The following is a 27798-nucleotide window of genomic DNA, read 5'->3' on the forward strand; positions in this document are numbered from 1 at the left end:
AACAAATCCCACCATGAGCAAGCATTTGGCGACAGGGGGGTGGGGGGAGATTGGCTTATATTGAGCAGCTGCTGGCATTCATTTATATTCACTTGTTGTACATGTTTATGTGATTGTCTTAACATAAGATAACTAATTTTTATTATTAATATAATTTTTAATATTAATAATTAATATTGACGGAAAATTTCTAGAAATATAGTTGCTGCTGCGATTTGTCCCACAGGAAACCATTCAAACAGGCTGACAGCGCGGATTTGTTTGGAACTGTTGAGAGCTATATGAACCACGTGACCATCAAGTGTGTCGCAACTCTTTTTTTCAACCTGTCTATATATATATATATATAATATATATATATATATATATATATATATATATATATATATATATATATATATGTATATATATATAATCTAATACAGATTGACTACAGATCGCTTCCTGAACAGGTCACAATCAGCACATTGATTTATTAGTCGTTTAGCTTTTATAAAAGTCTGGAAAGTTTATTGCTGTGGGCACTCGGTAATAATTGACAGTGAAGTGAAGTCTTATTTGGATTTAGGCAGCTGGACAGTCAGAAGACACTGATTAGAGAGACTTTAGTGTGATGTCCTAAGCTCTGCTGTATCTTATGTTTATCGCGTGTGTGTGTGGATGTGGGTGTCTTCTACCTGTACACAGTCCAGCTTGATGGGCGGGGCCATTTTCTTTGACACTCTTCACAAAGATGGTGTCCATTGGCTCCAAAGGAGACCACTGACAACCTGCTTAAACACACACACACACACAGATTATGTGTATACACATCCTAACTTAATCCAAATTTAGCAAACATTTCCTGTACTGAAAATATCAGCAAAACCCACAAAGTTGAATCAGCTCCAGCTTCACATGGAAACAAAAGCCCCCACTTACAAGAAACCATGGTACTGATTCATTAGAGCTAAATGCCTAAACATTGGCAAAGAGTGTGTGGCTGATAAAGTCAGAGACATGAAACACTCACCTTTTCCAGTTGCATTTCCATTCTCTTCATCCTGTGGGAGAAACAACAGAGCAGCTGTTAGAAAGGAGAACCACATTTTCATTCTTCTTCCGTATGTTTTTTTGGATCGCTACTCCTTCAGCATACTTTCAGCTACAGAAACCATTCAACTATCAAAATGTTCAGCTCTTTAAGGACATGCATTGTTGTATTCATTGCTTTCACTTACAGTAGGAAATCCCAGCCCTCAACTCATGGACCTTTAAACCATACAGTATAGGAGAAAGACATGTAGGCATACTTGTGTGTCCCAGCTGGAACGTACACACACACACACACACACACACACCTCATTCTGCCTCTCTCTGTCTTTCTGTCTGTGTTTCTTTCTCTATGTCCTTCTGTCTCTCACTCTTGCTGTCTGTCTGCCTTTGTCTTTCTCTCCTCTTCAACAAACTCCATTTCTTACACTGCATCCATTTAGCTACAGAAACCATTCAAATATCAAAATGTTACGCTCTTTAATGACATTTATGCTATACATTTATTTTTAAAAGCAACCTATGTCCAATATCAGTTTTTTATACAGATCTCCTGAAAGATAATTTTCACGAAGACTTAATCGGCCTTCTAACTTTTAATGGGATGGAGGTGTATAAATACTAATGTTTGTACTCGCTCTCTCTCTTTACTGGCTGCTTGAGCCACTGTCTTATTTATTTTATACGGGCAGTCAGTTTCCCTAAACATCAGACTGTATCAAATTCAGCTAAAATATCCAATGTTTTTTGTGTCCAGGCCAAAGAGCAGAGAGAGCAGTCCACTAACCTTGATGCTGTGGAGGGAGGACTCTGGTGGGTAGACGATGAAGTGGCGCAGAGTGAAGCCGAATCCCTGTGAGTTCTTTTGGAGGAAAATGGTCCGTGGGCCCTGCCACAACACGCCCTCCACCTCACCCGATGACAGAGGCCGGCGCCTGTTCTCATTGGACGACACCATGCCATCTCGCCACCCTTTAGCCTATTGAGGAGAGAAGATGGATGTTTAGATCAGTAATGCTTATTTTTCCTTTTTTTTAACTTTACCATGTGAGTCTTACAAGTAAATCGTAAGTATCCTTTTCAGGGGTCTCCATTCAACTTGTGTGTGTGACTGTGTATTCAACCATAGAACCATGGCAACGACTGCGCATGAAGATGCGGTAGCAAGTAGTTCCTTCAAACTTTGCTACATTTTTCTTTTAATTTGTTATTTTCTCGCCTTACTGAAGCATGTATTACTTATGACAGTAATACACATCGACATTGGAAAAGGAAGTGCAGGGATTGGATTAAGTGCAGTGCACCTTGAGACGATCACTGCTCAAGGCATCTCCCATTCTGACAACCAGACCAGCCGGGCCAAACGTCACCGCAAGCGGTGTGACCAAAACAGGAAGAGAGAAAACAGAGATCTAAGATAACCCAGGTCAGAGCTAAGGCTATTCCACTACCCAGTCTACTCCTGGCTAATGTCCAGTCGCAAGAAAATAAAATGGATGAGCTGAGACTCAGGAAATCAGAGACTGCTGTGCCCTCATCTTTACTGAGACCTGGCTGCATCACAACATCCCGGACGAAGCTATCGCACTCGACGGGAGGAGTTTGTTCCGCGCTGACAGAACACAAGACTCCAGTAAGACGAGAAGAGGCGGTCTCTGTGTTTACATCAATGATGCTTGGTGCTCAAACGCAGTTAAAGTAAATGGACAATGTTCCCCAGATGTGGAATTTTTATTGTTAAGATGTCGACCATATTATCTGCCCAGAGAATTCACCAGTGTTTTTGTTGCTGCTGTTTACATTCCTCCAGATTCAAATTCAAAAAATGCACTTCAGGAACTGTATGAGGTCATCAACAGTCACATGACTAAACAACCGGATGGTGTTTTTAGTGTAGCTGGTGGTTTTAATCAAACAGACCTCAGAACTATTTTACCTAAATACTGGACCATGTGTATACGAACATTTCTGGCAGCTACAAAGCTCTCCCTTGCCCCCATTTTGGTCAATCAGACCATATTTCCCTGCTTCTCCTGCCTACTTATACCCAGCTGATAAAAAGGTGTTGGACAGATGATGCTACGGCAGCTCTACAGGACTGTTTTGAGTGCACAGACTGGCTCATGTTCAGAGATGCCGCCACCCAGCAGAACCACATCAACCTTGAGGAATATACATCATCAGTTACATCATACATCAGCAAATGTGCTGATGATGTGCTGATCACAAAGACAATAAAATCATTCCCCAACCAGAAAGCCTGGATGAATGGAGAGGTGAGGGCTCTACTCAGAGCCAAAAAAGCTGCTTTTCGGTCAGGAGACAAGGAAGCTTACAGCACCGCCAGTGCAAGACTGAAAGCTCAAAGGAGGCAAAACAGAGCCATCAGGAGAGACTGGAGAGAGACCTCAACACCAACAACACCAAAGTTATGTGGCAGGCGATCAAAAACATCACAGGCTACAAAGGCATTCTTATCCCATTACTGCATGTTACTAACTCGCCATCTTCTCTCTCCTGTAGTTTTGTGCTTTCTCCTCTCTCTTTCTGTCGCTTTCAGCAGGTATTTCTGCCTCCGGAGCTGCAGAGTCTGGATCTGTGGTTGTGGCCCACCTGCTGCCCCTGTGTTCCTGCTCGACAACTGCTTCTACAATTGTTATTATTAGACTTATTACTATTTTTATCATTATTATTCCTATCACTATCATTATTATGACTTTATTAATATCACCACTACCACTACATTCCCTCAGACTGTGAGACTACTAAATTCATCCTCAGCACTCACCATGTAAAACAGTTTTCATTTCTATGACTTATTATTTACTCACTGATCTACTGTATATCATTTATTTTGAGTAGCATAAAGAGAACTACAAAACAAAATTGTGTTATACAACCCTGTGTTGTAACATGATCAATAAATCTTGTATCTTGTACAGTTGAATACATAAGGGAAGTGGATGTCGGTGTATGGGGTCCATTCACTGAGGACTCTGCCCAGATCCGACCAAGATTCCATCAATGCCAGGAATTTCTCAGAGAGTTCCTCTCTCTAAAGAGGAAGCTCTAGTTCACCAACAATCTCACCTATAATCACATTTATTACCTCCAGCCAACAATGGCAGAGTTAAAAATCTAGACCGTTTATAAATAACAGTCATGGAATAACAGGAAAGTATTAGGGCTCATAAACACTGATCTGTAAAATCAGATAAACAATAGACAAAGGGAGCACACAACTTCACAAAGAGTGTGACTAAAAACCACTGATATTTCTATAGGCTACAGGAGGGGAGAATTAAGCCAGTGTTTCAGATACAAACACACAGTGGATTCTCCAACACTGAGCACAATTCAGTTGGTAATCCACTATGATAAGGGGATATACTGTAGCTCAAGCATGCCTGGAAACTACAGTTATCTACATAACAACATGGATCTTGATCATTAGTTTGGGGTGATTAAACAAAAAAACATCAATGCTAAAATTTTCAACACAAGTAAAAGGATGGGGTCAGCTCATGTACACACCACTGATGGTGCATGAATGAAACATATGGGGCCATTACTGTAGCAGAACTATTTATAACTGTGAGTGGAGAGTTGTGTAACTGTATCTCAATCCGTGTGTGCGTAATCAGATTTGTAAATGTGTAAAAGAATCTCTACATGTGTACTGAGATTTGTGAATGTATACAGGAATCTGTAAATGTGTACTCAGACTCTGTGTGTGTGTAATTAGATTTGTAAATGTAAATAAAGAAAATCTCCAAATCTGCATTCAGATTTACAAGTGTACTGAGATTTGTTATTGTGAAGACAAATCTGTAAATGCGTACATAGATATTAATGGCTAAAAAGTCTAAGTCTGTGTTGCTCATCAGTTACAACACAACTTTACATGTGACTTTTGCTACACTTCTGCCGTGGCAGAGATCTGCAAATGCGTGTGGAGATTTGTCTCACACACATTTGCATTTCGTAGGCTGAATAGTTACTGAGGCACACTGACAAATCTGTGGAAGCCTGAGTGGGGGTTACAACGGGGTCAGCCAAACCAAATACACAAATGCGCTGCAAATACACAAAACAAAGTGTTTCCAGAGAACACTAAAAAGGTTTGTGACTGATGAAGTCAGGTCCAGTCCGTGTCATCCGTTCATTGTTTTTCTGTTATTTAGTTTTGTACTGTTTCTCCACTTTGCGCATGCACAGTCTGGTCTGCAGTGTGCACTTAGCTCGTGGGAGCACGCAGATTCAAAGAAAAAGTTTGTAAAGCATTTTTGAAACTGAAAATTAAGGTCAATTTGAAGGAATTTTAAATTATTTTTTGAAAAACTACTGTTACTCAGAGATAATAAACAGGTTCATCAGTGATGACAGATGGACTGTAGCCTGTTATGAATGTTGGAGTGACCAAGTGCACATAAGGAGCGTTTCCTAGATTAATACACTTAAACACAATATAAACACAAATTCTCCTCACAAATCATTAAAATTACTGATAGAATTCCACTTTTCTTGCAAGGTGCATGCACAGAGTAGAGCAGTAGCAGAAACCCACAACATAAGCATAAACGGATGATACACGGACCCGACTTAATAACAATAACTTCATGAGTCACAAACCGTGGTCTGATAATAGGGCTTTTTTTCATAATAAAGATTCACCCTTTTGAAACTCAAGTTTCAACATTTCAAAACTTTTTTCCCAATATATGCACACCAGTTTTCAGATCACCATTTACAAGGTTTCAAACCTGGAAAACAAACTAATACATCGGGAGAACAGTGACAAATTTGAAACTTACAGAGATGTGAATTTTTTTTTCAGCCTATCAAAATATTATGTGTAACTGACCGCTAGTTCATACTGGTTTATTTCAAAGCGTTACCTATCATTGTTATTTGTCAGATTTATTTTTTGTTATTCATACATTTCCTTTTATATTTACATTTCCTTTTATAAGTTTGTTATTTAATAGTTATTTATGTTATCAGTTTTAATTTGGAAAACTCATTGCGCAGTTAGCTGTATTTCCCACAAGGTGGCAGACATCCTTTGCTGTTTGGTCAATTGCCCGTGCAGAGATCTATAGGAAGCCCTGTCTTAAATAAAGCCAGTTCACCACCTGCCGTAAATCTCTAGCACGCCGTCCACGGAAGAGTAAAACATACAGAGAGTAGAAGAGACGCCCAACTTAACCTGAGACGAAAACCTTGTTAAAGTTGAGAGAAAACTATTTGTATATCCTGGTTTAACACCCTTGGTGAGCGGAACGAGGTATGTGAAGTTGATTGCTTTTACTACAGGTACTGCGGGAAGAGTTGTTCATTTGAAGAGAGGGAAACATTTCCCTGCTCCATTTTGTTTGCTTTATTAGCGTAACGCTATCTAACGTTTCAGCAGCACTGGATTTGTTTTTTCTTTGTATGAAGTAAAATGTATGTAAGTTTGGGTTTTGTACCAGGAAAGTAATTTGGTGTGTTATAGATTTAGGTGTAATGTATTTATGCTGCGGCTTATAATAAGGTTTGTCTAAATAGCTTCATGATTGTAGTGTGAATCAGAACATAAACATTTGTACAGTTCAATTAGCTTGTGAACATTTTTGTACTTAACTAGAGGTGTGCCACTACAGAGATTTATTATAGATTTATTCAAGAATGTCCTCACTTGTTGCTAATTATTTTAAAAGATGTATTTAACTCATCAATCATCTTGTACTGTTTATTCTTAATGTATGTAGATAAATATAAATTGACATTTTTGTACATTTCTTTATGGTTTTCACTGTGTTTTCTACGGTGGCTGAGATGATGATGGGTGAATAGAAGAAAAATAAAGCGTCAGTTTGAGACTCTCTGCGTTTGCTTATCCAAGCCAAGGGCTGTTATATTATACAAGCCTTCAAAACTTAGTTTCAATCTTGCCAAACCTTTTTTTATTAGATTTCAAGCTTTCAAACACTGAGTTTCAACCTTTCTAAGCTTTTCTTTTTTTTTCAGTTTCAAGATATGACGATATTCATCCCATACGAAAACAACAGGAAGCCTGTTTCTTGAGGCAGGAAGTGGATGGCCGAGCCCTTCAGAGGCGTGATTTGGGGAAACCTTCGCCTCTAAGAATAGTTCCAAGGAGAGCAGGGAAGAGATACACACTTTCCAGAGGGAAGCCAATCACTTTAGATTATTTTTTCCATTATATGGTCCAACAAGTAACAATCATTTATATTAACTCTTATCAAATCACTGACAAGTGTTAGTTTGTGATGTTTGCTTGCTTTCTAACCAGACCTTGCCTTAATATCAGTGAATGGACAGAATCTGTTGGTTGATTTATAGCTTAACATATACCCGCATAATGTGCTGAAAGAATTAAATTATCTAATCTAGGTTTACACTTCCTACTGACTTTTTCAAACTTTTTAAATGACCCACTCTTATAGCATTACATAACATATATTATCCTCACCTTCAGGCTTCACAAACAATGAAAAAACCATAGAGGATTCCTGCCCACTGACATTTCTGTATGAGTGGCTGTGGGTGTGTTGAGAGTTGTGTTGTGCGAAGCTCCAGAGCTTGAAGTCGTATCTCTGCATGTGTGCGAGATAATTGGGTACATTGTTGTGTTAGATTCCTCATCATCCGACATCTTTGCAGGTGGCATTTCACATAGAGGTGAGATGCTGTACACGCTTATCTCTCTCTCCCCATATCTCTCACTCACACACTTGCCTTACTTGCTCACCCACTCAGAGTGTGAAATGCCAACATGCCACAGTGTGTTTTATTGAACAATGTGATTTCTTTTGCTGTCTGTGACACAGCTCTTTGCTTGGCCAGATGACTCAGTGCAAGTCTGTGTGCATTAACACTGACATTATCCTTATCTGAGTCCCTTTAACTTAATATGCTGTTGCTTGGTTCATTACATTTCTTTTTTGAAACTTTTCTTATTGAAAGACGAGATAGAACAGAACATACAAAAATTAAGCAATGTGTGGTTTACATTCAGTGCAAAGAACATGGACAACATGGACAATGCATAACAAAACAAAAATGCACAACAATTACTATAATTGAACCTGATAGCAGTAGCACGCACTCAGTTGGGTAAGTGGTGTGAGTGGGGTGAGATATAAATAAGATAAGTGGGGTAGTAGGGAATTAAAAAAAAAATTGAAGTGGAAGGCATTGCAAGTGAGATGGCAGGTCTTGCGTCATGTCTAGCCTGGGCCCCCGGATGACAAAGCAAGGTCAGGGAATCAAATTTTACATTTAATGGACATTCCTTTCCCAAAACTTTGGCACACTACCACAAAACAAAAGGGTGCTAGATACAAAGAAACAGCAATGAAAAAAGACCAAAACATTCAAACACTTCTTTCCTTTGACGTAAAATAGCACTGAAAACTGTTGTAAGAAATGTAAACATTTAAGACTCAATTATAGATCGATTGCATCAGACAATGGACTTTCTCTGTACTTGTCTTGTTAGATCTTAGTGCTGCGTTTGACACCATTGACCATCACATCCTATTACAGAGACTGGAACGTGTAATTGGCATTACAGGAACCGCACTAAGCTGGTTTAAATGCTATCTATCAGATCAATTTCAGTTTGTACATGTTAACGGTGAGTCCTCCGTGCACGCCAAAGTTAGTCACGGAGTTCCACAAGGTTCTGCGCTTGGACCGATTCTATTCACCTTATATATGCTTCCTCTAGGCAATATTATTAGGAAACACTCCATAAACTTTCATTGTTATGCGGCTGATACCCAATTATATCTATCAATTAAGCCAGAAGAAACTAACCAGTTAGCTAAACTTCAAGCATGCCTTAAGGACATAAAGACCTGGATGACCTGCAATATTCTGATGTTAAACTCAGACAACACTGAAGTTATTGTACTTGGCCCCAAACACATCTCTGAGACACATTATCTAAAGATATAGTTACTCTAGATGGCATTGCCCTGGCCTCCAGCACCACCATAAGGAACCTCGGAGTTATCTTTGATCAGGATTTGTCCTTTAACTCCCACATGAAACAAACTTCAAGGACTGCCTTCTTTCACCTTCGCAACATGCAAAAATCAGGCACATCCTTTTTCAAAATGATGCCAAAAAATAGTGCATTCATTTGTTACTTCTAGGTTGCAATTCCTTATCAGGCTGCCCGAATAAGTTCCTTAAGACTCTCCAGTTGATCCAGAATGCTGCGGCACTTGTACTGACAAGAACTAGGAAAAGAGATCATATTTCTCCAATATTAGCTTCTCTGCACTGGCTCCCTGTAAAATCCAGAATAGAATTTAAAATCCTTCTCCTCACCTACAAAGCTCTCTATCTTAAAGATCTCATAATACCATATTACCCGAGTAGAACACTGCGCTCCCAGAATGCAGGGTTACTTGTGATTCTTAGAGTGTCCAAAAGTAGAATGGGAGCCAGTGCCTTCAATTATCAAGCTCCACTTCTGTGGAATCAGATCCCAAATTGGGTTCCGGAGGCAGACACCATCTCCACATTTAAGAGTAGGCTTAAGACTTTCCTCATTGATAAAGCTTATAGTTACGGCTGGCTCAGGTGAGCCGTGAACCATCCCTTAGTTATGCTGATATAGGCCTAGACTGCCGGGGGACTTCCCATGATACACCTCTTTCCTCGCTCCTTCTCTCACTCTCCATCTGTATGCATTTTTATCCCATTATTGCATGTTACTAACTTCACATCTTCTCTCTCCTGTAGTTTTGTGCTTTCTCGTTTCTCTCCTCTCTCCTTCTGTCGCTTTCAGCAGGTATTTCTGCCTCCAGAGCTGCAGAGACTGGATCTGTGGTTGTGGGCCACCTGCCGTGTTCCTGCTACAGTTGTTGTTATTGGCTCTGTTACTAATACTGTCATTATTTTTCCTATAGCTGTCATTCATCATTATTATTATTATTATTAATAATAATAATTTATTAATATTACCACTACAATCACATTACTACTATTTAAAAAAAATTCTAGGTGGTATTTGCATTGTGCTTCCCTCTCTAGCCACCCCCCCACCCCTATCTATCTATCTATCTATCTATCTATCTATCTATCTATCTATCTATCTATCTATCTATCTATCTATCTATCTATCTATCTCTAAACCTCTCTCTCTCTAAACCTCTGCATCTCTCGCTCTCTCTTTCTCTCTTAAAACCTAACACGGCAGCGGCGGTTGGCTGCCCACCATTGAGTCTGGTTCTGTCCAAGGTTTCTGCCTCTTAAAGGAAGTTTTTTCTTGCCACTGTCACCAAATGCTTGCTCATGGTGGGATTTGTTGGGTCTCTGTAAATAATATTCTAAAGAGTACGGTCTAGACCTGCTCTGATAACTTCTGTTATGAATTGGCGCTATATAAATAAATTTGAACTGAAATTGAATTGAATAGATTAAAGTCAATATAGATTTTTAGGTTTTAAAAATCCTTAGACCTTCAAGGTGGCTGTAAAACGTTTGTAGTTTCCTTTTTCATGGAAAACTGGAGCCTGTGGTTTACCTGAATTCATATCAGTTACAGTGGATTCCAATTAGAGGGATATTTATTATTTTATTATTGTGGACCTATGTATTATGACTATATGATCATATTTTGTTATAATTTTACAAATCTCTGTTGTCCAAATGAATGATTTCAAGCAAATTATAGTTAAAACTAAAAACAAAACTATTTCTAAGTTCATGTTTTACATGTGTGAGTAATGTCTGATGTAATGGAGAAAAGTGGAATATAGTTCACTGCATTGAAAATCAATTTGTTTACTCAATGTGATTTTTCATACATTTGCTATATTGTGAGATAAATTCATATTGTAAAATTATTCTTATTAATATGGTTTTCACATCGGAAAAAGTATAATCCGCTTTTTCTGTTTATTTTTCTGCACCAAAAACTTGTATTTTCGCTAAATTACACAACGCTCTTATCTCAGGCCTCATTGGGGAAAAAATAGAGGCCCAAGGCAAGCTGTGGGGGACATGGGTTTGTGTTACAGTACTGCTGTTGGTTAAAAACTGCATTTTAACTTCATGCTCATGCTGGAGATAATGAGAGCTTGTGAAATTCCTGCCCAAACCTTCCTGTCTCCTGATCCCAGGGCTTGACGCTAACTTTCTTGTGCTCCTAAACTGAAAAATGTAGGAGCCCATAAAGAACTTTAAGAGCGCAATGAAAATTCATCAAATAATGTTTTTCCTTAATTAAGGGATAGGAGGAGACATTTTCAAGCAAAATAATTTATTTTATTCTTTATTTGAATAAAGTACACTAAGTTTTTAATTATTTCTGCTTAACAATTTATTTAATTATTTATACTTTAAACTACTTTAAACGGTATAAATGGTATGAACGATATGAACACATCTATAACTAGAAGGAGAGCGCAGACCTTCACCAAGGCCAATAGTCCAGTGGGGTCCTCCCCCAAGGAAACTGGATGTTATTTGACTAAAAACTATTCATTTTCACATAATTTTTGTCAATTATTATGACGACAATATTTATTAAAAACACACAGGTTGTAGTTTTTCACATTACACTCAGACATTCGCAAGAAAATAAGTGAAACCGATTAATTAATTCTAATGTCCTGAAGTAATCCGTCACATTTTGTGAGTGATCGCACTGTGTGCCATAAAAAATTATAATCACAAAACAACATTGGTTAAACAAGGCTTATAGTGAAGGGATTTGATAGGATTGTATCTTTATCTTATTCCTACTGTTATCGGCCCGGCTCATATTACTTTACTAAATTTACCAAATACCAAAGAAATGTTTTTCGTTAAATTATCATTTTTAATAATAATTTAATGCAGAAATTCAGAACAGGATTAGAACTGATTTATATTTTACATATAACTACAAATAGTTTCTTGCGCAGCAACAGTAAAGTCACTATATACACTCAATAATATTTCACTGGAAACAAATCTAAAATGTCAGTAACATAAATAGCAGAATTTGCCAAATTTTAACATTCTTGACAAACTAAGATAAACAGTTAGGCTACATACCATCGATGTATAAAGAGAACATACAGATAGACTTCGTTTTAGTTTGTTCGGAACGATTCGCTATTAGCTTAGCAAGCACACTGTAGTTGTAACAACAATCGTGGACAAACAGGTGGAAATGTCGCATGGTTCATTGTCTGCATGCAGCCTCTCTGCTGCTCTGCTGTCGTGTGTGTGTGTGTGTGTGTGTGTGTGTGTGTGTGTCTTTGTCGCCTTCCTCGTCCATCTCCTCTTCCCCGTCGCTTGGGCTGAATTTTGTAATAGTTTTTATTCACTCACGTGCTCCTAAATCCATATTACGGTTCGCACATATCTATTTTTAGTGACAAATGCAAATAAAATGCTTGCACTGTCGAGCCCTAAACCCAGACCTTCCTCTCTACACAGATTTTATACAAAAACAATATAGCAAGCCATTAAAGGTCCAGTATGTAGGATTTAGTGGCATCTAGCAATGAAATTGCAGTTTGCAACCATTTGAATGTCACTCGGATCATCATCCGATCATCATCGGGGTTCGAGACCGGGGTTCGTTTCCTGTGTGAAACCAATAGTCAACATTGATTGTTTTAAGGAAGTATTTATTTGAACCCAAACCATTATCTTTTCCTAAACCTAATCAAGTAGTTCTGGTGCCTAAACCAAACTAAACGGCAACAGTCACCTGAAATGTTTCTCAGCAAGCTTTATTTTGAAAAATTCTAACCAGACGTTGCATATTTATTATTGCTAACTTGACCGAAAAAAAAATAATGTGTTGCACGCAAGAAAGATACTTCCAATTGATATGAAGCTCATCGTAAGTTCAGTCAGGAAGACTATCTTTATGCCTCATTCATTCAAATCTCTCTCTCTGTCTTGTGGATGAAATTCATTAAAAGTTACAAACAGTAGTAAAAAATGATAGATGTAATTCATTCATAAAAGGAATTCAAATATAATTAATGTATGATATTGTTTACTATATAATATTTTGTTTGTATTTGGTTTCTTCGGTCCTTACCTGATCCTGAACACTCTGCCTGAGGACAACTCGTTGTGCTGACTCAAATATAGCTCATCATTAACATGGGCCACTCACTCAATCTACTTGTTTTTCTGTCTACTGCACTAGTCACTTCATTTTGCTCACTTGCATTTAGTATTGAATTGCAGACCTTTATTGTTGGGTATTGAAATGATTTAGCTCATCTGACAGTCAGACCACAGCAGAATGCAGAATGAGCTGAACTGAGAGAGAAAGACTGACACAATGCAAAAAGACACACATCCACCCTGCATACACACACTCACACACACGGTGTATACAAGAAGCGGGATTACTAAAACAGTCACTCTACCAGCATGCAAACATGTGTGTTGGAAAAGGTATGATCCTTGATGCACACTTGAACAGATGATGTAAAAGCACAACCACACACAAGATTTTATATAAAGCTACATGAATCTCAGTGCGTAGTGAGGGCATCAGCCTCATCTCCCTTCCCCTCTGCTAGTGAAAATGCCCCCACAGTGCTACATTACATAACACCTAAAGGAGGCACAGAGATATGACATAACACACACACACACACAAATGAATCAAACACAACATGCTGAATCTTCCTCCAAATTGTAGATGATGACAGGTTGGTAATAGCTATTCTATTCGACTCCACTGTGCAGCCCCTATCCTGACAAAGATTAAGGTCACCCCTAAAGTTGATGGCAATGACACGAACTTTGGCTCCCTGTGATAAAACCAGGACACCTACATGGTGGATGAGGACAGGGACGGTTCATAATGGTATGCTTCTCTTGCACTGATCAGAGCAGACAGAAAAGGTTAAAGCAAGATGGTGGAAGAAGCAACCCGAAGCACACCTGTCCACAGTCATCAGATCAGACAGGAGATGAGGACCCTTCAGAACGATGACAGTCACGGCTGTTTTTAGAGCTTGAGTCTCACAGCTCTCATCAACCTCATTTCCAGCAGTAGCTGGCAGTTGTTTTCAGTGAAAAAGCTCTGATAAACTGCACTGCACAGTATCTGTCCAGCACCAAATAGCAAAGTTAGCAACCAGCTTGTGAACATAGTGGAACATTTAGCAGCTAAAAAGACAGATATTTTTCTCAGGAGTTGGTGGAGACCAAAACAAAGCTAAAAGGAGAGTGAATATTGGACTTAAATTATTCAGGTCGCCAGAAACACGACTTTAGATTTGTTAATGACCGTTTGCTAACACATTAGCCATATCAACTTTATAAGGCCACAATATGTCAAATGTGTATGTGATATTCAGCTTGCTGTGGTCTTCTGCCCCCCAAAGGTGGCTGAAAAAGCTGATTAATTCAGCTTTAAGAAGTTTGGTAATGAAAAAGTGATATACATGAAGAAGATAGTACACAAAGTCAGTCATCATTCAAAATAATGCTTTAATCACCAACAACCCACTAGCTCTACATTATCCTGCTGATTGAAGTAAACTACCTACAAGCTTCCACTATTCTGAAGAAGTGCCCTCATTGGCAAAACAAAACCATTACAAATGCTTAACAAGAACCATTCATCTTTCCCTGCACTTTTGTTTAGGGGAGCATTGCAGTGAAGACCATGACAACCAAACCAGTCAGCGATGAGTTGCGGCCAAATATGACAGTTCCTCTTAAAAGGTCTAATGCTGGAATCAGATTACACACCGCCTGACCCGACAGATGTGGGGTCAGGCCATTATTGAATAAAATGAATGTCGGGCACGACAAGACCTGCTTTTATCCAATGTATTTTACCATAGTAAAGTACAACTGATGCAGCATCTGGGGTACCTCACAATGTCCCAACAAAAACTTAAGTGTTAGAATCATTTGCCTTCTCTTGCCTATTCTGACAAATTTCTATGACGTATTTGTGACATTGACCCATACGGGCACAAAGCACTTGTCCAAAAACACCTAGAAACAGTTTTAGAAGGGAGCATCAGGACCAGTGTTCAGTACATCCAATAATTTGGTACATCAATGGTATAAAAATATCTTGTTTTCTTTTTGCTAACAAAAAGAGTGCAAGAAGGCCAAAGATATATTAATAACTTCAATATCAATTCCTTAAACTGTCATCATAGATGACATCATCTACTTGTTCGATAATGTTTTTGTAAGAACCTCCCACCTAAAGAGGTGTAATCGGATGCTCTTCCTCAAAGACCTGTTAATCCTAATAGAATTTCATAAGTCTGGCCTAAAATGAGTAAAGTTAGTGTCCAATGATGATCTAAAGCATGTTTCAGATTCTTTTCAATCCTAACAAGAAAATGTCTTTGACCCTTGACCTGAATAAAATTAATAGTACTGAATATTGGCAAGAAAGAAATCAAGTATTGGCAGTTTCAGCCCAAAACTGCTTCCCCTCTTACCCAGGACAAGCGATGGCGCTGTATGACCCTCTGGGAGCCCCGTTTTCTTGGTGATGCGATGGGGGTTAGCTGGGGTGAGGCACGAGGTGAAACACCCCTTAAAACTGCCACCCAGATGCAGCGAGGTTCGGTGTCGCTACAGTCCACCCCGACAGAACACTGAAATCGCCACTCGTGGCCCACTGGAGCTGGTGCAACACCCGACACCCTCAGCATAGCACCTCCACATTCATACGCACATGTACTGTCATGTACTGTACACACCAGGGGCCACAAGGCTTCAGAGCCCACAGCTGTGATATCTGGTCACCTCAGCACGATCTCTGCTTGATGCATCATGGCCAAAAGTGACAATCCAGGGTAAACCAACACAGGAAAACACACGTCTATACAGTAAATCTACTATTGGAGTGTCACAGTCAGCACTATGGATGCAGAACACCAAGTCTTGAATGTGTGAATTTGTAATCCTTGAGTTGGATTTAGCTTGAGCTTCATCATTTGTGTATATCTTCTTTTGGGCAACTCATCAGAATGGATAGGTGGTCAAGCCATGACAATCCCATCCAAAGCCAGGGAAAGCATCCAATTTTTGATTGGATTAGACTTAATTTGTCATATTTTGTCTAGTCGTCTACCATGTTGTCTCTAGCTAGTCCTCATTTTCTACCAATCTGGGTTTGACTTGGGCCTTCTGTGATCAAAACAGCTGTTCAACAAATCTCAACCTCTTCTTGCCTTCTTTCAGCTTTCATTTAGTCCACTTCACAGTTCTAGGTGAGGAATTCTTAGGCTTGAATAGCATCCTTGCGTTTTGAATGTGAAATAGCATTGACCCCAAGGTAACTATAGTACTCTCAAATTTCAACTAGTCCTCTTCAAAGCTTTCAGAGTAGAACTGTCTCCATGTCAGAAAAAACATACTCATTTCACTGAAGTAGTGGTTAGTTGCTGCTGTGCGATTTGGCTTAAATTTAGTGTTCGTCTCTGGATTTCAGAAGCGAATCCATCCCAGACCAGTTGAATTCCATCCCTGGACCAGTTGAGCTGAGAAGGCAGTTTCTTGTCAGACCAGATTTTAGAACTGGAAAGAATCCCACGCTGCTGCTAAGAGATCCAGTGTGTCCCCCTCCATGCTGGCAGCATTGGCTGTGGCTGACTATCTTTATTGCTGTCTAAGTATAGTCCTCCCTCCTCTCAACCCTGCCTGCCATGCCTCTCTGACTCTCTCTTTTCATTCTCTCTCTCTCTCCCTTGGGTCTATTTGCTGACATCCCCGCACTGTCTCTATTTTTTCTCTCTCAGTCACATTCCTCTCATCCTTTTGCAACATAGTCCAGCCCACTGGCAGAGAGGAAAGCAATGTTATTCTCTCTCTCTCTCTGTACTGGGTCTCCCTGTCTCCTTTAAGACTCACAACCTGGGGGCTGATGCTGCTGTTGGTATCCAGGGTACACTATGAACTATGTGTGTTAAAACAATTATTTGATTCATCGATTATTAGATCGACAGAACATTAATCAGCAATAAATGATCAAGCAAAAATACCAAACATTCTCTGGTTCCCGCTTCTGAAATGCGAGGATCTGCTGGCTTCTCTGTTAAATATCAAAGTAATATCTTTGGTTGGACACAACAAGCAATTTGAAGATGTCATCTTGGTCTCTGGGAACCTAAGATGAGCATTTTCCACATTTTTTTCTGTCCACACTCAATATGACTACAACACCGGGGCCAGTGTGCATTCATATATAATGCCTAACGTAAACAATGTAGCCAGAAGCAAACATGAGGAGGACAAAAACAAGAGGTCAGGTCAGTGCTTATTTATGGAGTGAGGGTTATTAATGAAATTTTACTTGAGCTATTAATCTGTTTTTGTTATACATAGGTGTATTGATGTGGATATGTATTATTTTGCACAATGTTGGTTTTTGTTTTGAGAGTCTATTGTTCAATTTTATGTTAAATGCTTAATGTTTGTCTTTTTACATCTGGGGCCATGTTGAAATAAACACTTAAACATGTTATCCCTTGCATAACATGGTGTGTTTTGTAGAGCTATGAAGAAATCAAGTCAAATCTAATTTCTGACATTTTGTGGACCCATCGATTAATTGACAAAATAATTATATATCTGTGCATTAAATATGTTTCTGGAGATGAGACGTGGTTAACCAAGCTTAGCATAAAGACTGGAAGCAGGAGGAAAATATATGCCTACCAACACCTCTAAAGCTCCCTAATTAATGGATTAAACACACAAGATACAATGTGTTAATTACTGAGCTTTAGAAGCGTTGGTCAGCATATTTTTTAACTTTGGATAGAGCCAGGCTAACTGTTCCCCCTGCTTCCAGTGTTTAGCTGTGTCTGAAATTATTCAAACTATTTGTTACTATGTTCACTGCATTTACCTGTCGCCATTTTCTTCGAGTATCCAAATTCTCAGTGTGAAATTCATGCAATTCAATTTATACAGCGCCAATTCATAACAGAACTTGTCTCAGTGCACTTTTCCTACAGAGCAGGTCTAGACTGTACTCTCAAAGACTATATGGCATGTACACTACTTTTTCTTAATCTCACAATGCATTGCGTCGCATTTGATAGATAGAATTACAAGTCGTGCAACATTTCATGTCAGTGATGATGCAAAATGGCCAAAATTCCAACTTATTGCTCACTATAGAGAAAGGGAATAGTGAATGAGTGAACAAACAATTTCTGACACAGCTTTTATGCTAAGCTAGGCTGACCATGTCCTGGAACGAGCTCCATACTTATACACACAGACATGAGATTGACATTGATCTTCTCACCTCACTCTATGAAAGAAAGCAATTAAGTGTATTTACCAAACTGTTCCTTTGATTAATAATGTCAATATTAGCAGTCCGTGCGTTTGTGTGTATGTGTGGTTCTAACCGAATTGTAAATAAGTGAGTGTCTGAGAGAGTAAAAAATGATTACAACCAAACTGTCAACTAGAATAAATGTTTGTGCTTCTTGAATAACTCTAAATGTGAACGGCAGACTGTGTGTGTGTGTGTGTGTGTGTGTGTGTGTGTGTGCACGTGTCCATCCTCTTCTAGCCCTCCACAGCAGCTCTAGCAGTGCTGTCAGCCCCTAGTCCTCTTTTCACTGACACCTGAGCGCAGCTAAAATGACAGACAGCAAGAAAAAGGAAGAATGAAGATAAAGAGAGAGAAGTGGGATGTAGAGACGCTAAACGAGGCCGACATCCATGCAAACATCATCCAGCAGACTCTGCATCTCTCATCTCCTGTCCTTCGCTGTCCTTTTCTCTTCTCTTATTTCTCCTCTTCAATACTTTTTCTCCTTCTCTCTTTTCTACTTCATTCCTTTATATTCTTTACCTTTCCTTCGCTATATTACAACTGTAAAACAAAACCTACGCAAGTAGCAAGTTATGCTGCCTGAAACCGAACAAACTACAGTGAACATTATTCTGGCATTACTGTGCATGCCTCTCCATTTGAGGACTACTGGTTTGGGAGAAACACTGTGACCAATCTGTGCACTTACGACAACGTTTTCCTGACTGTGAGGACTCATAATCATGAAGTAGTCAAGCCAGAACAAAAATAACATAATGTGATGTGTGAGTAAGAGGAAAATATGCATCTGTTCTGCCCTGATTCTTTATGCCTCGAGTATGAGGGCGACCAACCACATGATGGCTGTGAGGAGGGACGCTTCTCTCTGGCTGTCTGAATCTCTATTCAGTTCGGGTCATGGTACACAAATACAAAGCACCTACTACCAAAGTAAAAACAACACATTTAATCAAATTCAGTTATCAAATCTATCAATGAATCAATTGTTCTAGGCAGAGTGTACAGTGTATATTCAGACTTGGCCTAAAAAGTGCTTGATGCCATCAACAGCTCAAAAGTTGAAGCCATCTCAAAATCAAAGAGACAGTTTTGTCTTTATGTCATCTTTAGTTTCAGTGCTGCAGAAGGCAAAAGGACACAGCCTCCAAGGTCAAGGTTGACTGTACGACCCAACTGTGAGCTGCCCTCCCTCAACCAAATCGTGCCATAGTCTAGCCTAGTACAGTTTACGGACACCATGAACCACACATCTGTGAAAAGACAGACAATCATGCAGTGATTAGGCTGAAAACCACTCAGTAGTTAGCAGGCCAGCTAATAAGCTAGCGGGTTAGTTTCCCCGCTATAGAAAGCATAGAAAGTTTACGTTTAACATCCAGGTTCTTTTTCAAGAGATCTCATTCAAAATCACTTTGACATTTGTAATAACACAATTTAGTTAAAATATATATATTGTTGTTTATTTAATGTTTTTGTTTTTAATGGCTTACACCAAACAAACACCATTTCCCATAAGTAGAGCTAGACCTATAAACCTATTGCAGATATATTGGTATCAGTCTATATGTCAGCTGAAGAAGTGGCAGTACACAAATGCCAAACTAGGTTTGAGGTAATTTAGCAACAGTGTCGCCATTACAGTTACTTGTTCTACCAGACAAGTTGATGACTATAAAAATGTCCTGCTTAGTATATAATTTGGTCACAATTCTTTGAAAAAACAAATCTAAGATCCATATCAAGATTGGTTGTTTCTGTTATGAGTTTATGTTTAAAAAATTTAATTCCAGTCAAAATATTATGAGATTTTTTTTAACTCGCAAATATCGATATTAGTATTGGCTCAGGGTGAAGGTGCTGCCGTGCTGCGGTAAGCACATTGTCTCATTTTCGGTTGCCGGTGCTTGTGTGTTACTGGTAGTGTATTTTTGCTGCTTTAGCTCCTCCGTCATGCTGTTTTGAGCTTGTGAAGAATATATATTATATATGTATTTTTCCCCTGGTACATATGTCAACATGTCGTCCCATTACATTTCTGCGTTCCCTCTTGATTAATAAAACATCTAAAATAAGTGAGATCACTACGTGTATGCCTTTGTACATCAACAGGAAACAAAACTGTAGGATTTATGAATGAAATTTGGTGAGTATGCAAAAAACACTGCTCTTGACGTTTACAATAACTGCTAATTAATGTCCTCCCTCATCCCACACCGCATCATCATTAGGTCGGTTTCTCATGCAGACCCTTCTGGAATTCAGGTTTAAGTGCCGGCATTCTGTATTTGCATTTCAGGAAGTGGCCAACCCTAGTCCCTACAGTTTGCCTGGTGACGTTTGGATAAATGATCTTCAAGAATGGCCACCAGTTGACTTCGGGAAACATTGAAGTTTACCCGATAGACACTCCTGGTTAGTACATAGTACTACATTTGCTTAGTTAGTACATTTGCTTACCTAATAAAAATTAACACCATTGCTATAATAGTACAACAAAATAGGAGAATTAAATGTGGACTCTTAAACATCAGATCTCTGTCGTCTAAAGCTGTACTAGTGAACGATTTAATATCAGAGTATCATATTGACTTATTTTGTCTTACTGAAACCTGGCTGGGTCATGAAGAATATGTTAGCCTAAATGAATCCACTCTGCCCAGCCATATTAATACTCACATTCCTCGAGGCTGAGGAGGTGGAGTTGCAGCCATCTTAAGCCTATTAATCAACCCTAAACCTAAACTAAATTATAACTCATTCGAAAGCCTTGTTCTTAGTCTTTCACATCCAACCTGGAAAACACGACAGCCACTTCTATTTGTTATAGTGTACCGCGCTCCTCGTCCTTATTCTGAATTTTTAAGTTTAGTCCTTAAAACAGATAAGTAACGTAATTATTGTAGGTGATTTCAATATTCATGTGGACGTTGAAAATGATAGCCTTAGTACTGCGTTTATCTCATTATTAGATTCGATTGGCTTCTGTCAGAGTGTACATGAAGCCACGCACTGTTTTAACCACACCCTCAACCTTGTTCTAGCATATGACATTTAATCTTTCCACAGAATAATTTTTTTATAGGGCCATCTTCTTAACTCCTATTAATGGACTACAGACCATTATGCAAAACTTCCTACACTACATGCCTATTTGATAGTGTTGTAGCATTTAATTCAATGCCATGTCTCAATTTATCAGAGGACTCCTATGCTAACTTCAGTCCATCCCAAATGAATCATCTTACTGATAGTAAGGCTCACTGCAAATGACAACAGATTCTATTGTCCCTCTAAAAAAGAAGATAATAAAACAAAGGTTAGCTCCATGGTAAAACCCCCAAACCCGCTAATTAAAGCAAACATCACGAAAACTTGAAAGGAAATGGCGTTCCAACAGTCTGGAAGAATCCCATTTAGTCTGGCAAGATAGTCTTAACACATGCAGGCCCTCCGTAATGCCAGAGCAGCTTACTACTCTTCATTAATAGAGGAAAATAAAAACAACCCCAGGTTTCTTTTCAGCACTGTAGCCAGGCTGACAGAGTCATAGCTCTATTGAACCATGTATTCCTATAGCCCTCAGTATTAATGACTTCATGAGCTTCATTAATGATAAAATTCTAATTATTAGAGACAAAATTCATCACCTCCTGCTCTCAACTGGTACCGATTTATCTTTAAACACAGGAATCTTAGAAACAGCTGTAAAACCTGATACTGTATATATTTAGACTGCTTTTCTCCCATCGATCTTCACCAACTAACTTGGTGAGACTCTCAAGTTGATCCGGAATCCAGAGAGAGAGAGATCAGGGGAAAGAGAGAGAAGAAGCAATCCTATCAAAAAGCCAAACAAATAATGATGTTGCAAGCATAGAGGTTTCTCTCGTAGAAAAGGTTTCAGTCATAGTCATCTGGTCACTGTTTTCATGTCTTGATTCTGAAAACAGTGTCCAGATGACTACGACTGAAACCTTTTCTACGATAGAACACTCCTGGACGAATGAGGGACTACACCGTCTCATAGAGGTTTCTGTTACAATGAAAATACAGATTTGCAAAAACACTACAGCTCGTGTGTTTATAAGGTAAGCCGCGGGTGGGTGGTAATGATGGTAACTCATATCTCCTCTCAGCAGAATGAATAAAGATTACGTCATATCAAATTTGTGCTGAGTGGATGTGTTCACACAACTAAGGAATACAATTCAGGGCTCCAGACTAACCTTTTCCACTAGTAGCACTGGTGCTTCCTACTGAGAACTTTCGGAGCACCACTTACATTGACATGCAATGCAACACATTCATATGTTTTCCATCTTAACTGTATTACTGATAAATGCTTTGGTAATAAATATAACCCGGCGATAACACCACCACCCACACAACCCACGGCACACTTTATGTAACCTGAACAAGATTACTGAACAATATTTATAACAATAACTTAGTAAAATAGATGTAAGGTATGGGGGAAGGGGAAGGTGGCTGGCTAGAAGGAGCACATATTGGCACAATAGCACTGGCATTCTGGCTCTGGCTAAATCTACTGTCCACTGCAGATGCACTATCCACAACCTGGATAAGTAACTTTAAGTGTATTATAACATTAAATAAATAGCATCATGTTAATATAACAGTATAATGTCAGTATTATATTAATATATTAATTATATAATGTTAGTGTATTCATTATAATTTTATATAATCGTATACTATATTGCCTACCACTAGTATTAACTTCAGTTGGACAATACAGCAGTTTAAGAAACACACAACCAACATTTATCATTTTTGTAGGTTTTGTTCCTTCATTAAATCCTCTTGCAAGAAAAATGGTCTACATCGGTGGTTAGTCTCTAATTTGTTAAAGCTAAGTACTGAGTCAATAACCATAACCATTCATGCATAACAATGAGTTCAACATTTCGAAAGTTTACTGTAGCACGTCAACCTCTTAATAATGCCCCGCCCCATCCAGGCTGTGATTGGTCAGTTCACGAAAAGTGACATTGACGAGCGCATCGACTTTTGTTCCAACTAAAGGCACCCGATATAGCTAAATAGCCAGCTAGCCAAACCCAAAGCTTGCTTATCTTATCCCTGTTGTCTTCTGTCTTACGGCTTCAGCTGAAAAACCTTGACTAACAGTTGACCTGGTATTGAGGATCTTGAGGAGGAGGTGGCCTGGTACATAATCAAAGTGCGCCGACGACGCGTCTCTCTCACTCTTGTTTTGTATAATGGGTTGCTCAAGCGGCCCACAGAGCGACAGGCCCGCCGGGATTTCTCAGAATCAGAAATCAGAAATACTTTATTGATCCCCGAGGGGAAACTCTTTAATAACTCTTCTCCCGGTGCTTCTGATGGCCAGTCCCACTATAGGAGAGTCTGAATGATCTTTTCTTTTGAAAAATGAATCTATAGTTCATTTCATTGTCACCAAAGGGCCAAGCGAGCGCACTTATGGACCGGACACAGGTACACACACACACACACACACACACACACACACACACAAGAACACACACACAATGAAGGCAAGTCCCCACAATGTGACTGTGTAAACGGATTTATGTCCCCACAACATGAGTAATACTTGAAGGTTTTTTCAATGGTATTTTGTAAATTCCTCCCTCAGCGGGTTTTTGGAATAGATTGCAAAATCTTGCCTCAAAAGTTTTTTTGGAATGGACAAAAAATAAGGATTTACTTACTTTAAAGATGTGCTTTTTTCAGGTTTATCACAAGTAAGTATTGTAACACTCAATTTGGACCAATTATAAGCCACTCGATTTATGCGTGGCAACAACTTGGAAAATTAGGCCAATGGGAAACAAAATGGCATATAGATACACCAATATTCAATAATAATGTCATACAAATAGGTCGAAAACCCATACAATTCCCACAGATTCTTCTTTTGCTTTATCAAGCCATCAAAAAAAAAAAACGTTTTGTGAAATAACAACACCAAAAGACATGGTAGTAATGAGATGGAAATATCTGCATGATCTAAATATACACCATTGGCTTTCATAGTTTTATAAGGCTCTTTCTTTAGAATTATCAATAGGTATAAAGGCTGAGCCAACAGAAGCTCTTGCTCTATTAAAGCAAAGAGTGAAATCACAACTGTAACATTGTAGGTTGTATAGCTACATGGTGTAGGGATTATGGATGTGTATGTGTAGGGATGTATATGTACAGGTGTATGTGTATATGTGGCAATGTGAATATGTACATGTATTTTATTTTATTTTTTTGGAATACTGTGAATGCTACAATTGACACAAGCTAGGCCATGGTTATAGTCCTACAATCATATCGGCTAATATGATGCACATTTTATTATTACCCTACGTGTGACCTATCAATTCGGCCTACAGTAGCCGACTTGTCCATATAGGTTAACTCGTACATTTAACCAAAATATTAAATTGGGGCATATAGTAACCCACAAGTAACCCACAATATGTGGGTTTAGAATTCAGTATGGGGGGGGAATAGTAATTAGAACTCAGGTCACTGGGGAGGTGTAGGAGGGCATCAAAAAGATGGATGGGAGGGCGGGGGTAGGAGTGGGTTAAGTTATAATTAGGTTTATTGGAGGTTTAAATAGAGGTTGGAAAATTATTTATAATAAATTGCGAAAGTTTTGGCTGGGGCATAGCACAGAAATGTGCTTATCTGGGGTTCTCCTAGGTATACATAATTTTTATGTATTATTCATACCATTTATTTTTTTTGTATTTCATTCCATGTCACTATCTGAAAGTAAATGTATGTACATTTTTAATATGTATGATTGTCTTAGTGAATAGATGTAGATGTGTTACGAAATGTCAGCACAATATTTCCGTTATTTGTTTTTCATATGTAATGTCGCCTCCATAATGAATGCAAAAGAGAGAGAAAAAAAAAGCAAAACCAATAAAAATGTGGCCACCAAAAAAAAAAAAACCCTGCAGCAGGCAACCTCACATACACTTTCAGTTCTGTATGATGACATCAGTAAAGTATAAAGGACACAAATACACAGCATCTTGTTGCTATCTCCCAGCTGTAAAGTCACAAAGATATATGCGTTTCTCTGTTTGGGTGATCCTACCCATCCTTTTCTAAATGAAACTCAGCCACTTTTGTTAAATAAGTTACTTATTGTAAACTTATAAATGTTCTGCAGTTGGGGTCAAGTGAGTACTTAAGTTTAGGGAGAATGAAGAGCGAGGGAAAGAGCTAGAGAGTGAGTGGGAAGAAGAACAAAGCAGAGAGCGAGGTAAATAAAGAGCTGTCAGCCAGGATCTCGGTCTAAAAGGGGAAGACACAGACAGAGAGAGGGAGAGAGGGAGGAACGACTCAACCAGACAGCAAGTAAGATGAGAGAGGAACACAGAGAAAGAGATCGTCCCTGTGGGACAGAGAGTGAAGACGAAACCATGTCACTGATTTAAAAACCATTAAAGGGGAAAGTCAACTGAGATAAACAAAAAGAGACTTGTATTAATTGACTGAACTGACAGAAGAGTGGCAACTGCAACTTTTAGGACTAAAAGTTTCAAAGGTAATGTCGAAGTCCTTGAACCAGACACTGAACCAAAGATTGCTCCCCATGGGTAGTGACGTGCATGGTTGCTTGACGCCATTGGTGACTGAGTGTGTGTGTTAATGGTATCAACACTTTAACATTATTTTGTTTATATTGCTCTGTACACAAATATTCCTTTTTAGAAATTAGTACCTTTTGCAAAATATGAGAAATTTCAGAGAAGTCAGCAGATAATTATTATATATTCAGTTTAATATGGAGTAGTCCAATCAGTAGTAAACCCCTACATGTTTGAGTTTTACATGCCCTCTGATGCCTTAGGTGCACCACTTCAAGTGAAGAGCTGCAATAAGATTAAACTCACGGCTTGACGGTAACTTTTTTCCCAAGGAGCACATGTGCTCCTAAGTTGAAACATTTAGGAGCAGATAAAGAACTTTAGGAGCGCAATGAAAATTCATCACATAATGTGTTTTTCCTTAATAAAGGGATAAGAGGAGACATTTACAAGCAATGTTTTTTAATTTATTTGAATAAAGTACACTAAGTTTTTATTTCTGCTTCAAACTGTATATATTTAATAATTATGTAATTATTTATACTTTAAACTACTTTAAACGGTATAAATGGTACGACGTTTCTGGAGAATCTTTTATGAAATGAGGCTACAGAAAGCCTTCCTCCTGTGAAAATAAACAGAATATTAGTCATATAATTGTTGTTTCTTAAAATAATTCTGGAAAGATATAGTCCTACTTATCTATAGCTAGCTACTAATATTCAAATGTCTCAGCAAATGAAAAAACAATAACATTTCTATGATATTCTTCCTTGCTGAAAAAAACAGCACAGACCAGCTTAAGATGGTTGCTGGTTTTAGCTGGTCTTAGCTGGTTTTAGCTGGTTTAGTTGGTTTTCCAGGCTGGGCAAGCTGGTCTTGCTGGTTTGTCAGTATAGTTGGCCAGCTTGGTATGGCTGGTCACCCAGTCAGACTAAAATGTCAAAATTTGCACCTGAAACCATCAACAACACCACTAAATACCCATATACATTGGTTTTCAGCTGAAAAAGTGGTTTGGGGGTTTAGTTACACTTTAAACATTACAGGACATACATGTAGCGTTACTATTCCTATAGTGTTAGCTAACATTAGCAACAATGCTAACGGCTGTGTCGCTAATGCTAACTTTAGCTAGCTTTTATGTTAACGGTGTTAATGCTTAATGGTTTTTTCCCACTAAAAAAGACATGTTGTCTTGTTCACTCTCTCACTTGGTTACCCTAACATCATTGTGAAGCTGGAAAATGTAAAAAGCAAACCTGTCATGTTGTTAACAGCAACCAGCTATTAGCTACATACAGAAAATCCAGCTAATAGGAATATGTTTTAAAGGCCTTAACATTAATCCTATCCATTGCTCCATTGCTTGTGTCTGTCTTAGTTTTTCACTAGCAGTTTTAGCTGTTAGCCAGCATTAAGCCAGGTAAGGTAACTAACTGTCTTTCTGCTATAAACTTCATTAATTATATACTGGGCAGTGTCTGTAACTCACTTTTGTTAGCTGATAGCTGTATTCTGTCAAGATTGTTGGTTATGTGTGAACTTTTGCTTATGTGGTGTGTGTGTGTGTGTGTGTGTGTGTGTGTGTTGTTCACAGCTCCTCACAGAATTGCAAGATCTGCTTGATGATGACATTGATCACAGCATCATGACAGGAATGGAAGAATGCCAGCAGGACCTACTGGACTAGACCTCTTCCCCATGTATGCAGAGGCTTAGAATGGATGTGCAGAGGAGTCACACAGAAGTGATACCTAATATTAATATTAATAAACTATTGATTAATACCTAATATTAATATTACATTTTACTTCTCTGTTCCACTGTCATCAAGATGGC

General features: G+C 38.7%; 1 protein-coding gene across 8 annotated transcripts in view; it reads right to left on the bottom strand.

The window, feature by feature from the left end:
- Nucleotides 1–27798, bottom strand: part of LOC122867168 (rho GTPase-activating protein 23-like) — a 101700-nt gene that overhangs the window by 22468 nt on the left and 51434 nt on the right. For 3 of the 8 annotated variants that reach the window (XM_044177582.1, XM_044177584.1, XM_044177580.1), the window contains exons 1-4: nucleotides 15489–16947; nucleotides 1820–2011; nucleotides 1013–1043; nucleotides 678–773 (exon numbers count right to left, since the gene is read on the bottom strand). In XM_044177582.1, the coding sequence (XP_044033517.1) occupies nucleotides 678–773; nucleotides 1013–1043; nucleotides 1820–2011; nucleotides 15489–15704 (535 nt within the window). In that variant the 5' untranslated portion in view covers nucleotides 15705–16947. Of the gene's footprint in view, nucleotides 1–677; nucleotides 774–1012; nucleotides 1044–1819; nucleotides 2012–15488; nucleotides 16948–27798 lie in introns of those variants that run through there. The other 5 variants (XM_044177583.1, XM_044177581.1, XM_044177587.1 and 2 more) reach the window with 3 other exon arrangements.

Source organism: Siniperca chuatsi, linkage group LG20 (genome assembly GCF_020085105.1).
Source record: "Siniperca chuatsi isolate FFG_IHB_CAS linkage group LG20, ASM2008510v1, whole genome shotgun sequence".
Classification (NCBI taxonomy): Eukaryota; Metazoa; Chordata; class Actinopteri; order Centrarchiformes; family Sinipercidae; genus Siniperca; species Siniperca chuatsi.